This window comes from Vigna unguiculata, chromosome 2 (assembly GCF_037176805.1).
Source record: "Vigna unguiculata cultivar grain cowpea cultivar isolate G323 ecotype 2 chromosome 2, ASM3717680v1, whole genome shotgun sequence".
In the NCBI taxonomy this organism is placed as follows: domain Eukaryota; kingdom Viridiplantae; phylum Streptophyta; class Magnoliopsida; order Fabales; family Fabaceae; genus Vigna; species Vigna unguiculata.
In genome coordinates this window covers 3,150,838-3,162,769 of record NC_140793.1, presented here as the reverse complement: position 1 = coordinate 3,162,769, position 11,932 = coordinate 3,150,838, and the positions used below count along the sequence as shown (strand labels likewise).

Sequence of the window (11,932 nt, the reverse complement as noted above, 5' to 3'; positions counted from 1 at the left end):
ATCAATTGTGCTTTATATCTAACAATTTCATTATTCTTAATTTGATTTTGCATAAAAATCCATATGTACCCAACAGGTTTCACACCTTCACGTGTGCGAACTATAGGTCCAAAAACCTTTCGTTTAACAAGCAAATATAATTATGCTTCTTTGAATATTTTCATTTTGGTCAATCATTTCTTTGTCGACAATCTTCAATTATCATTGGTTATTAATCCTCATTATTATTCATAACATTCATCGCTATATTATATGTAAAATTTTCATCAATATTGACATCATTTTGGTTCCATATTATATGATTCATAACATAATTTATTGAGATCTCATCATTTTGAACAATTTCAAGTACCTATGGTTCTTCTGGAACCGAATCATTATTTATGTCAAATGAATCTTCTGGGATTTCCACCTTTTTAGGTCATCTTGCATTTTATCTCCCTTTCTCATTCAAGAGATTTTATCTTTGGAACCAATAGGCCTACCACACTTCAAGCGTGCCTTTGGAATTAATAGGCCTACCACGCTTTAGGCGTATTATGAATTAATTTCAATTATCTTCGGAGCATTAGCAATTGGTATTAGTTACCGTTTTTCTGTCAGTAAAACATAAGGTAATTGATTGACTAATTTTGAAAATGAATTATCCTTTGAACTTCTAGTTCACATTCTTTTGTACGAGGATCAAGAAGAGATAATGATAATTCATTTCAACCAATAAAATTTTCCAATTGTTTTCTTTCACCCCCTAATGTTGGAAAAACATATTCATAAAAGTGACAATTGAAAAGTCAAACGGTAAATAAGTCTCATGTTGGTAGTTTAAGATATTTAATTATTAAGGGAGAATCATATCCAACATATATTCTCAATCGTCTCTGAGGGACCATCATAGTCCCTTTTGGTGGGGAAATTGGAATTTATACACCACACCCAAAAATTCTTACATGAAAATATTAGGTCACTGACCAAAAATCAATTGCATAATAGAGTATTTGTGACAACTTGTTGGTTTGATGCGAATCAATAATGCAACATGCAAAATTGCATACCCCTAAGTAGTCATTGGAAGATTAACTCTCATAAGTAATGGTCTTGTAACAAATTTTAGACATTTTAATAATGATTCCGCAAGTCTATTTTGAGTATGAACTTGTGCTACTGAATGCTCAACTTCAATTCCAATTGATATACAATACTCATGAAAAACATTAGATGTAATTTCACCACTATTATCAAACTCAAAACAAATTTTCTTAATCAGATAATCTAGGAAGTGAACTCTTAATTCTACTAATAACTTTGCAAATACTTGATTGCGAGTTGATAATAAACAAATATATGACCATCTAGTTGATGCATCAATCAAAACCATGAAATGATCCACATGGTGGGTGTATTAGACCATAAATATCACATTGCATTCGTTTTGAAAATGAAATTGATTGATTTCTATTTTTTCTTGTGATGGTCTTATTATCAATTTTTCTTTGTGAACGTACAGTATATGAGAACTCATTGGTCTGAAGAAGTCTTTTGACTCTTAAGTGTGTGTTCACATGAGTTTTTCTACCTTTTTTGTTCGCATCATAATAACTGATCATGTCAACCAAGGAATTCATTCTAATTCGTAAACTTCTAGTTTACCATGAGATGCATTTTAATTGTACAAATATATGTGTAGTACAAACCATCCAATTGATCATGCCAAACAAGGCATCCATATTGATTCGTAAACTTCTGGTTTACCATGACATACATCTCAATTGTACTAATATATATGTAAACCATAAGAGAAGTTTGATAATTTCTCCAATACACATTTTCTTTCAACTCAATCGTAAAGATATAAAGATATTTCATATCTTTTTCATTGTTTTTTTTTCAATATGATATCTTTTTAGACAAATATCTTTGAAACTTAATAAGTTTCTATTCAACTTCTTGGTAGAAATATAATACCTCTTTCGGAGCCTTCACGTATATTTGTATTACTATAAATAATACTAACATTGATGTCCTGCATTACCAAATAAGAGAAAAATCTATTACTCTTGAGAATTGTATAAGTTATTGCACTATCAATAAGACATATCCTCATCATTGGTGTTAGTTTCAACATTTATTCTTCATATAAACATAAATATCAACATGAGAAAATCCTTTCTTTTAACACTCTCATAACCAATGAGGTGATTCATGCTTCCATTTGGTTTAACAAAGAAAATAATAATATCAAGATGAGTAGCATCCATATGGCCATAATTAGATTAACATCTTCATAAATAAAGTATGTTTCTATGTTCTTCTCATTATTTGTAAGATGTTTTGATGTACAATAAGTACAACTCGAATGGCCTTTACCATCGTAATGATAATATATACTTTAATCTTATTTGCCAACATTTTCACATTTTTTTTACCATTATTGTGCCACTTCTGGTGACAAAATGTGTCTTTGAAATTTCCTTTATAACCATGTCCATAATCAATATCACGATCATGAAAATATAAATCAAATGTTATTGCATTCACTTCTAGGAATGGAGCAGAACCAATTGGACAGGTTTCATGATTTTCTATCAAAAGCTCATTACTTTGTTCAGTCATACAAAGGCATGAAAGTGCTGCATTCACTTTTGAGAATGGAGCTGATTTGGCAAATATCATGATTTTTCATCAAAAGCTTCATTTTTTATTCAGCAATACAAAGACATGAAATAAATTCATAATATTTTTGAAATCTTTTTTCACAATATTGTTGTCGTAGGAGCAAATTAGTTGCTTAGATGCTTTATTTCTTTTTTTAATAGTATCCCAAGACCCATTGCATCTAAATGTAATTCTTCCTTGTACTATCAAAGATGACAAATTCAAAATTTCCACGATTTAACATGTTTAAAATTAGTACATAAAATAATAGTAATAATCATCATAAAAAGTAATAATAAGACAAAGATGAAAATTGATAAAGTCAAACAATTCTTATCACAAGAATAAGAATAAAAGGTAAAATTGTAAATGAAGAAAGGATTAGAAAAAGTCTGGATTAAGACACGCAGAGTATTGTCGTGAGAGAAAAAGCTTCTACCAGTCCTTAGTTGGTTGGAACATCGTGTTGATAATGTGTTATAAAATAAAGCTAATAATAGAGAGAAGAAGTAAAGAAAGAATAGAGAATGAGAGAATGAGGAGTAACTTTTTTGTTGTGTGTATCTTATTACTAATAGGAAGAGTCCTATTTATAGATACAACATGGTAACCCATAAAAGATGCAAATCAAATACTTAATACAAATATTTACATAAAGAGTAATGAATCATGAGTATCAATCATATGAGTAACTGTATCAAATTAATGGACGACCATTAATTCATAACATATTCAAACAACAACATAAGTAACAATACATATGCAAAACGAAGAAGAAACTAAGAAACACTCGAAAGTTATTACCTTTTCTTTACCAAAGAATAGGTTTACGAAACACATGAAAAACCACAAAAATTTTATGAAAACAAAACAAAAACAACAAACAACACATTCAAACAACAACATGAGTAATACATATGAAAAAAGAAGAACAAACCAAAAAACAATTGAAAACTATTACCTTTTCATCACCCCAAGAATAGGTTTCAAAACACCTGAAAACCAAAACAGGTTTATGAAAAGAAACCGAAACAAAAAATAAAATACCTTCATACACATTTGTGTTGTGTTACATTGGTAATAGTTAGAGAAGCAAGCACTTAGCTTGGGGTGGAAAGGAAGAAAAAGCTTCAAAGAGTAGCTGGGAGTGAGGAAGAAAGGGTAAAGGAGAGAGAATGAAGAAAAGAAGTGTGGCAGAATGGTAAGTGAGTATATGAGTGGTATTGAAGCTTTTGGAGAAAATTTGAAAAAGAATTAGGTTTGAACCGCATGTTGAAGCCCAACAATTAAAAACTAAACCAATTTTAAGCTACTCAAGAACGAAAAAAATCAAAGAAAATGACAAGTGTTATAAACTTAGAAATAGGTATTTAGTAATATTCCTATAGTTTAGTTTCTTAGCTTTATAGTGGACGATATGTCAAAGTTAATTTAAATATGTTCTACTGACGTTAAGATAACTTTTTCAAATTAAGGAAAAGCATGTTTCAATGTATAAAATTTGTGAATGTGTTCGTAAATTATGAAGTTTATTTTACATTTTTCATCAATACTTAAAAAAATTTCTTTGCTTTCCTTACACCAATCTCTACTTAATCATATTCTTCAACAAGATCACAAGCTTCACATAAAAATGTTTGGCAGATTCAGTTGTCCTTGGATCAACAGCTGAATTCATTATCATCTATGTGTCTGTTTAATTTGAATTGTTTCCTGTTCCATGCATTCATAGCCACCTTGAAAGGAACTATGTTGTCCAAACTTTTCTCCGATAAGAATCTTCAATATTTAATAATCCCTTCATTGCCCCTCTTCATTAGGACTTTATAATACCAACTCTACATGTCCTTTTATTGATAAAACAAAATAATAGAACCATGATACACAAACCATTTACAACATAAACCTTAAAAAGAAATAGAAAGTTAGCTACATAAATTTTAAAATCCAAAAAATAAAAGTTCATACCAGTATCGATTTTTAAACATACTAGACAGCAAATTAATTAATCTAATTCACTGTTTTTTCCAGACTATTGACTTTAACAACGGATCAAAATCAATCCAAAATTCGACCATTTTATAGTTGATGCTAGAGATAATAGAACCAAAAATACAAAATGGGAAGAGACTCTGGCACCAAGTCAATTTACAAAATATGCCTGGCAAAAAATCTGTATACAGGCCCAAAACTAAGCAAACACAAAACTCGCTACTTAAATTCACGATCATGATAAAGTGGGCTTTCAATTACTCCAACTTTTGTATATAGATTAGCCACTACCTAATAGGCAATTGCTTCCTGCACCCTGACAAAATTCTTCCTGCATCCTATCATTCACAATAAATAATTCTGGAATGTTTTTTTCCGAAACCTGTTTTATTACGGAAAGTATTTTCAGGAAAGAGTGTTGGTGGGGTGATGAAGAAATGTGATGTGGTGTAGGAAGCAACACCCTACCTAATATCATTTGTCACAAAATTTAGTCAAATGTCTTCTATCCAGTAAGTTAGTTTACCTGCCTACAAAAATCTACTGGGCCGTTTTCGCTCCCTCCTTGGCCGGTTTTGCACGGGGGAAGCAAAAAGCTCATCATCCTTTTCTTCCACAATGATATCCATTGATTTATCAACACAACCATGCAAAACAGTCTCCATCTCTTCAACATGCTTGGACATTGACCCACTGTCATCAGATATGTTGGTTGGCTTGCCTGCACAATGTTCTTCATTTAGTAATACAGATCCTGTTTTCAATTTGGAAGAGGATAAGTGATGTCCTTTAGGTTGACACTCTTTCTTCGGTTTGTTTCCTAGAAAGGATGCAAGGGTCATATGGTCGTCATCATCATCACCAGCCAAAGTATTTGTATCCTCTCGGTTTCTAACTCGTCTATCAGAAGCAGTATTCGGCGGCACAAACAAATTTATAGTTCCAACAGTATCACATGACTGAGACAAGCCGCTTTGATCATCAGATGGGTTTTGACTTTCAGCCTGCTCAGGAACATCTGTAATCCTAGAGGAGAAAGAAGTATGACTCAAATTTTTGGTAAATCTGGATAATATCTCATTTGATTTGTTGCGTATAAAAGACGAAAGTGTTATGCTGTCCCAATCTTCATTTTCAGAATTCGCAATACAGGTAGATTGGTTTTCTGAACCTTCAATGCAAATCTCGACCTTGTCACTACAAGATATATCCACTAATTCCTGGGGACAATTTTGACTGCGTTTTGTATGCCTTTTGGACCTCGTGTTCTTCTTGGGAAGATTGCTGCATTCAGATTCTGCGTAGAACTCATCATCGTTGTATACTTCTGTATCTTGTACTTCTTTGGCACAACGTCGAGTTCTTTTCGCACGTTTCTTAGAGCTTGTTTTCTTGGAAACATTGCTGCACGCAATGATCAAGAATTAGAAATCAAAGGTATACCAGAACTAATATTCAATTTCAAATTATACGACCAGCATATTATACGACCAATATTCAATTACATCACAAGTGTAAAATGTAAAGAAACAAGGGGAAAAATGAAAGGATAGAGGGGAGTACCTTGACTTGCGCTTCTTGGGAAGTTTTGAAGCACCAATATCGGATTTTGGAGCTAAAGCAATTAAAGGCATAAAGTCATCAAGTGTAATGGTTGGCCGTTCAGATTCTCGATCAACGAAGTTACAACTAATGATAGACCTTTGCTTCTTTCTTGCTTCCTGAAGCAAAGGAACTTGTTCAGGACATAACACCTTCCATCTCCTGTTCAATGAAAAGAATACGTGTAAGATTATAGAAATTGAAGATTTTTAGATTTTCATTATTGAACTTAATTTCAACTCATACTTCCGGCACTGTGAATCAGTACGGGGAGGCACTTCTTCAGCAATCTTAGACCAACAATATCCATGCTTGGCAATTGCAGCTTCTAGTCTTAAATCCTCTTCCTCAGTCCATCCACCCCATTTCAAAGAAGGATCCAGACTATTGAGGTATCTGTCATAAGAAAGTTCAAGAACTGTAACAAACTAATACCATAAAAAAATTACGTCCCCAAAATTGTTAAACAAAATGCATATTACCTATCCCTACACTGAGATTGGATCCGGCCAGGAACATATTTAGCTATTTGATTCCATTTCCGTCCAAAAAGCATGACTGCTACTGTTAAGCGTATATCCTCCTCTTGTGTAAAGCTCCCTTTCTTCTCAGGACAGAGGGATTTTTTCCATCTGCATCACAGACAAGATGCAGCCACCAATAAACTCCGGTTCTCCATTAAACTTAACTCTGATGTTAATTTATTGACCAGACACAATTGCATATATTTAACCTTTTAATATCAGAGACCATATTTTCTTGAAACAGTGTCATTTCATTTTCAATAATATGTTTCTTTTTGTTTTTAACATAAAGCAACCCGTAAGAGAAAGAAAGGAAATAAAGAAACAGAGTCTTGAACTATTCTGAATAGATATATTCTTTTTTTCCTGTCATGAAGATATCAAAGCAAATCACTTAGCAAATTTAGACGGGGCTTATGATGCATTGTAAGAAACCAGGTCTGAATGTAACACACTTCTTCAAAGGTTAAATATAGGAGGATGGCATCATTTGGAAAGTAACACACTTCCTCAAAGGTTAAATATAGGAGGATGCCATCATTTGCATTTCTATATAATTCAACCTCCAGAAATACATAAAATATCACCATCCTAAAGCGTAACTGGTTATTCTCTCCCAGTTGAAACAGGATTGTTGTAAATTACCAAGTACTGATTAAAACAACCGGGTAGGGTATTATTGTTTTATGTCACTAAACAAATGACCGATCTTACCTCACCCTATAGAAGAATAAATACTTCCTTTCTCAACCTTCCACTTTTCAACAATACTACATAAACAAATAAGCTATAATGGTTCGAACTATCCTGAACTGAAATAAAATAATTGAATTTGACAATCAACACAAATCATCAAGGCCACATAATAACAGCTTAAAAGAAGATGATTCCAAAGCAAACTGTGAACTACACATAAAATGTACCTTATTATATTAAGTACGGTGAAAGCCTACCATCAAAGATTATTTGATTTCGATAATGGGCTTGCAACCATACACAAAAATTAAATTACAAATATAGAACAAAATTTAAATAGCTAACCAACCTATTTGAGCATTGGGTTCCTGTCCGCCGCTCTAAAACAGAAGCCACATACTGCCAATTGCCATCACCAAAATATGTCACAGCAGAATAGAGTTGAGCATCTTCTTCCTCAGTCCATTCACTATTTAGCATGGAAGGATTTAAGCTCCTTTGGAATCGTGACAAGCATTGAAATGGAGTCCTGCTTGTGCCCAATGATGCAGCAATTTCGAACCAATTCCTGATACCTGTATCTTGTACAATAAGTAAAAGGGACTTGTCCTCTTCCTTAGTCCATGCACCTTGGTTGATCAAAGGATCTTCATAATTCAACCACCTGTTGTTGCAAACCATTAAAATATAGTAAATCAAAAGTATGGAATCCAACCATTCATACATATAGAAATTATTCTATGGTCTACATAACAGACATCTGTGATAGTGACAACCATCACAGACATATTAAGCACCACCATGTTAAAATCATTTCATGTACAACCCCACCTACATGATGTATTGATCTTGAACTCGTACTGAAAGCCAAAAATGGTAAACTGTCTCTGATGGTGATAGTCATAGATGTCTGCAATGTAGTGGAAAAATATTCTTCATGGAAAGGCAATAAACATGAAACAGTAGTCAAAGAACTGTATGGACAAGACTAAGAATACAACACAGGTTATAATTAAATTAAGCAGCTAATCAAATCTACAATGCAATTAAGAGAGAAGTTGATCATCCCCCCAATGATAAATTATTATTGATAGAGCATTTAAGGGATTGTGCTTTGTCAATTTGTTTTCCCCAAACCCACCAGTACATGGTTCTACTAAACTATAATACCACCTTAATCTATTCTTCACCTACTTCATTCAAGATCAATGTTAGCACCTCTTATAACATTATGTGCATTGAAATAATTTCAAATGTTCAATCCACAATGTATCAATAAAGCAGTACCAATGTAGGTGGCCTAGAACAAAAATGAAGCATGAGCATAGCACAATAACAGAAAAATAAAACACTTTATCATAAGCAAGAACCACCTTTTCATGCATACAAACACAAAAAAGAAAACTTCACCAATTAGTAAAATTATACTTTGATTAAAATTCAGCACCAGTTCACCAGTATCAGAAACATAAAATACTTTATCATAGCAAAGATCAATCTTTTCATGCACATGAAAACACAAATGAAAAGCTCCCGAATTGCAAATTATATACCTTGACTCACATTCAGTGCCAGTACGGCCACCAACATACATGGAAGATATCAGATCCCAATTAACTTTAGGTAAAAATTTTCTAATCCTCTCTGGTGTGACTTCAAGATCTTTAACAGATGCAATTATATTATCCATGTCATCTGCCTCCCGAAGCAATTCCTCTGAACTGTAAATTCAAAACACAAGGGAAAACTCAAAACGCAACAGGGGAAGGGTCACATAGGTCCAGCAGCAGTTAGTGATTCAGTAACATAGGACAAAACATAATTGATATTACCTAGTTCTATCAATTGAAAGTGAAAGTTGAAGCACCATTTCTTGGAACTGTTGCTTAATTCCCTTCAAAAGGTTTTCCCTTTCTACCTTGGACCATTTTTTCCGGTCTAATGAAAGTGGAAATCTTTCCAATACCATCCTATAATTAGCAGCATGAGAATTTTCTTCTGGGCCATAACACATTGCAGGTACCTTTTTCTTTTTCTGCCAGGAAAGAGTTAAATCAAGGATTGCCGATATTAAAATTAATCAGTGACAATTGACACTCTAACATTACTACGGTCACAAATGCTATGCTACCAGCCACTAAATAGATTACAACTAAACTAACTAAATGCTTCCAAACACTAAAACTTTTGTTTAGGGTTTTGGGGGTAAAATTGTGATTTCTCCCCAATTTTCTAAAGCATTTTTTGTTCAGAAACACAAGGATTTTTAAGCATTCCACAAAAGAACTACCTCTGTTTTAACCTATGTTCCTTCAAATCTTACAGGATTATCTTTTTTTCTTGTACTCCATTCTTCTATTGGACTTTCCAGTTCAAATTTTGCTAATTTATTTTTATTTAATTTTCAATGTTCTTTATCAACAAATTTCACCACCAGCTTGCACTTAATGAAGGCCTCCAATGTTTTTAGTGACCGTGTAATTTGGCTTATTATTTACCATGAATTCCTTTATCTGTATATTCCTTTAGTATATGTGTGCTATAAATTATTTAGTTTGTGTTATAATACTTAAAATAGATCCCTGTTTCCCACTATAGTATATTCAAAGATGACTTCCACATGCCACTACTTGAGATTGGTAACTATGATACAGTTTTTTTCTTTTAATTCATGTAAGCATTTATAAGCTGTATCATATCTTGAACTTTTAAGAACCTTCCCTCTCCATTCCAGTTTTATATTACCCATGTTTTCAAGTATCTAGGATTTCACAGGAGAGAACCCTTTGTCTCACCTACTTCATATTACCACTCAAACTTATTAAACTGTATGAAACAGATAACATCTATAGTTCTCGTAATTAAAAAATTAAGTTTCAAGTGAAAGAGAATCTTGAACAATATCCACTTATAAATGACCGGTACCATTATTTCACAATGAAATAGTACAAATAATAATTCAGACTTCAGTAAACTGTAAGAGCATCACACAACTAACCTTAGATTTCTTTGAAGCAGAAGACTTTTTTGCAGATATTAATTGAACACGTGGATCTTTTTTCAGTGATAACACATTCCCTGTTCTTCTATTGCACGAGGCCTGGAAGTCCTTAAGAATTTTGATTCTATTCCTTATCTTTTTGTTTTCCTCAATTTTAGCCTCAAGCTCAATTAACTTACCTCTAAGAAATCTCTGCAAATCCCGATTTTTCTTAATGGCATCAATAAAGCACTGAACAACAGGAGGACAGCTCAATCTTTTATGTGGTAATCTGGATGACTCCCCTGCATCGGGTTCAGAACTCTCAACAAAATCACTAAGCTGCATTTCAATGTTTTCAATCAACTCCTCTGTGGCAGCCTCATTAGGATCTTGAGAAACAGGATATAATTCACCACCATCTGATTCTTTATGGGTTGAGCCATTAGCAACTTCACCCTCACAGCCCATGCTGGAGGTCTGATCCCCCTCAACCAACACTTTCTTTCCATCTTCACGCAAACCTGATATTGTTACCATGCCAAGTTTTGTTACAAAAGCTAAAGTGGAGCTGGTAACAAGATAATTAAGAGAATATACAAACATTATAAGGTAAAACACCAAGTCCCATTTCCACATTGACTAGAAATAGTATGTCCTTATTAGTGAAAACTGAGGTCCGGCATTGACAAGAAACTAGAAATAGTGGCTGATAAGTGCTTATAACGCTTAACACGAGGGTTTTGTACAATGAGTTAAGTTAAGCCTATAATCTAAGAAACATTCATCCTAAGTCATCTAAACTATGTAGCAAAACCCAATTCAATCATGAGAGATTTTGTATGCTGAATTAGTTATTATAAAGTTTGCATTGCAACAAAGGGAGACATGGATGGATTGAATTTGGGATCTCTCTCATACTGGAATCCCACAAAAACTACTACCGAGTTCGGAATCAAAATTCAACAGCGAGAACGCACATAGGAAGCTCAAATACCTTCGTTGTAGTCGCCAAACCTTCTCATGATGGCGCGCACCGTCTCGAGGTCATCCTCGTCATCGTCATCGTCATCGTCAGACAAGGCCAACGGCGCAAGCGGCGGAAGAACGGACAGAGGCTGGTACAGGCTCTGCACTCTCTTGAGACATTCCAGGTCGTCCTGGCCGTCGGAGTCCGAGTCGGTGGCAACCGAAACAATGGCGGTGCTGGTGTCAATGAGCGGGTCCTCTGACGGAACTCCGTCTTCGGCGGCGGAATTATCGTTGGCGCCTACAATCCTGCAGGCTCGGGAGAGCGCAGCCATATCCTCCATGAAGCCGTCGTCATCGTCGTCATCATCGGTGGAGGAGAGATTGCCGAAATCGTCGACGCGAGGAGTCATTAAATTGGGATTTCTTCAATTTCACTCTGAATTTCACCAAGGTTTCTTCCAAACTTCACTCTGAATTTGGATTTCAGGCAAGGGTTCTTCTGTTCTGAATTTCA

The 11,932-nt window shown here is 34.0% G+C and overlaps 1 protein-coding gene across 2 annotated transcripts; it reads right to left on the bottom strand.

The window, feature by feature from the left end:
* Positions 1-4,710: 4,710 nt before the first annotated feature.
* LOC114173781 (uncharacterized) lies at positions 4,711-11,932 on the bottom strand. Of its 2 annotated transcripts, XM_085669809.1 has the most exons (10): positions 11,444-11,932; positions 10,465-10,970; positions 9,299-9,501; positions 9,020-9,187; positions 7,816-8,130; positions 6,729-6,878; positions 6,493-6,642; positions 6,208-6,408; positions 5,171-6,048; positions 4,711-5,026 (listed from the first exon to the last, which is right to left on the bottom strand). In XM_085669809.1, the coding sequence occupies exons 1-9, from the start codon at positions 11,826-11,828 to the stop codon at positions 5,175-5,177; spliced, it is 2,952 nt and encodes a 983-aa protein (XP_085525935.1). In that variant the 5' UTR covers positions 11,829-11,932; the 3' UTR covers positions 4,711-5,026; positions 5,171-5,174. The 2 variants fall into 2 exon arrangements, with proteins under 2 accessions (XP_085525935.1, XP_027914175.2); XM_028058374.2 differs by having other exon boundaries at positions 4,711-6,048.

Excerpts from the sequence above, each read along its gene's own strand:
- LOC114173781 (XM_028058374.2), bottom strand. The coding sequence starts at position 11,828 with ATGACTCCTCGCGTCGACGATTTCGGCAATCTCTCCTCCACCGATGAT. Across the intron at positions 10,971-11,443 it reads GTTTGGCGACTACAACGAAG|GTTTGCGTGAAGATGGAAAG; the intron begins GTATTTGAGCTT and ends TAACAATATCAG. Across the intron at positions 6,049-6,207 it reads CCCAAGAAGCGCAAGTCAAG|CAATGTTTCCAAGAAAACAA; the intron begins GTACTCCCCTCT and ends CATTGCGTGCAG.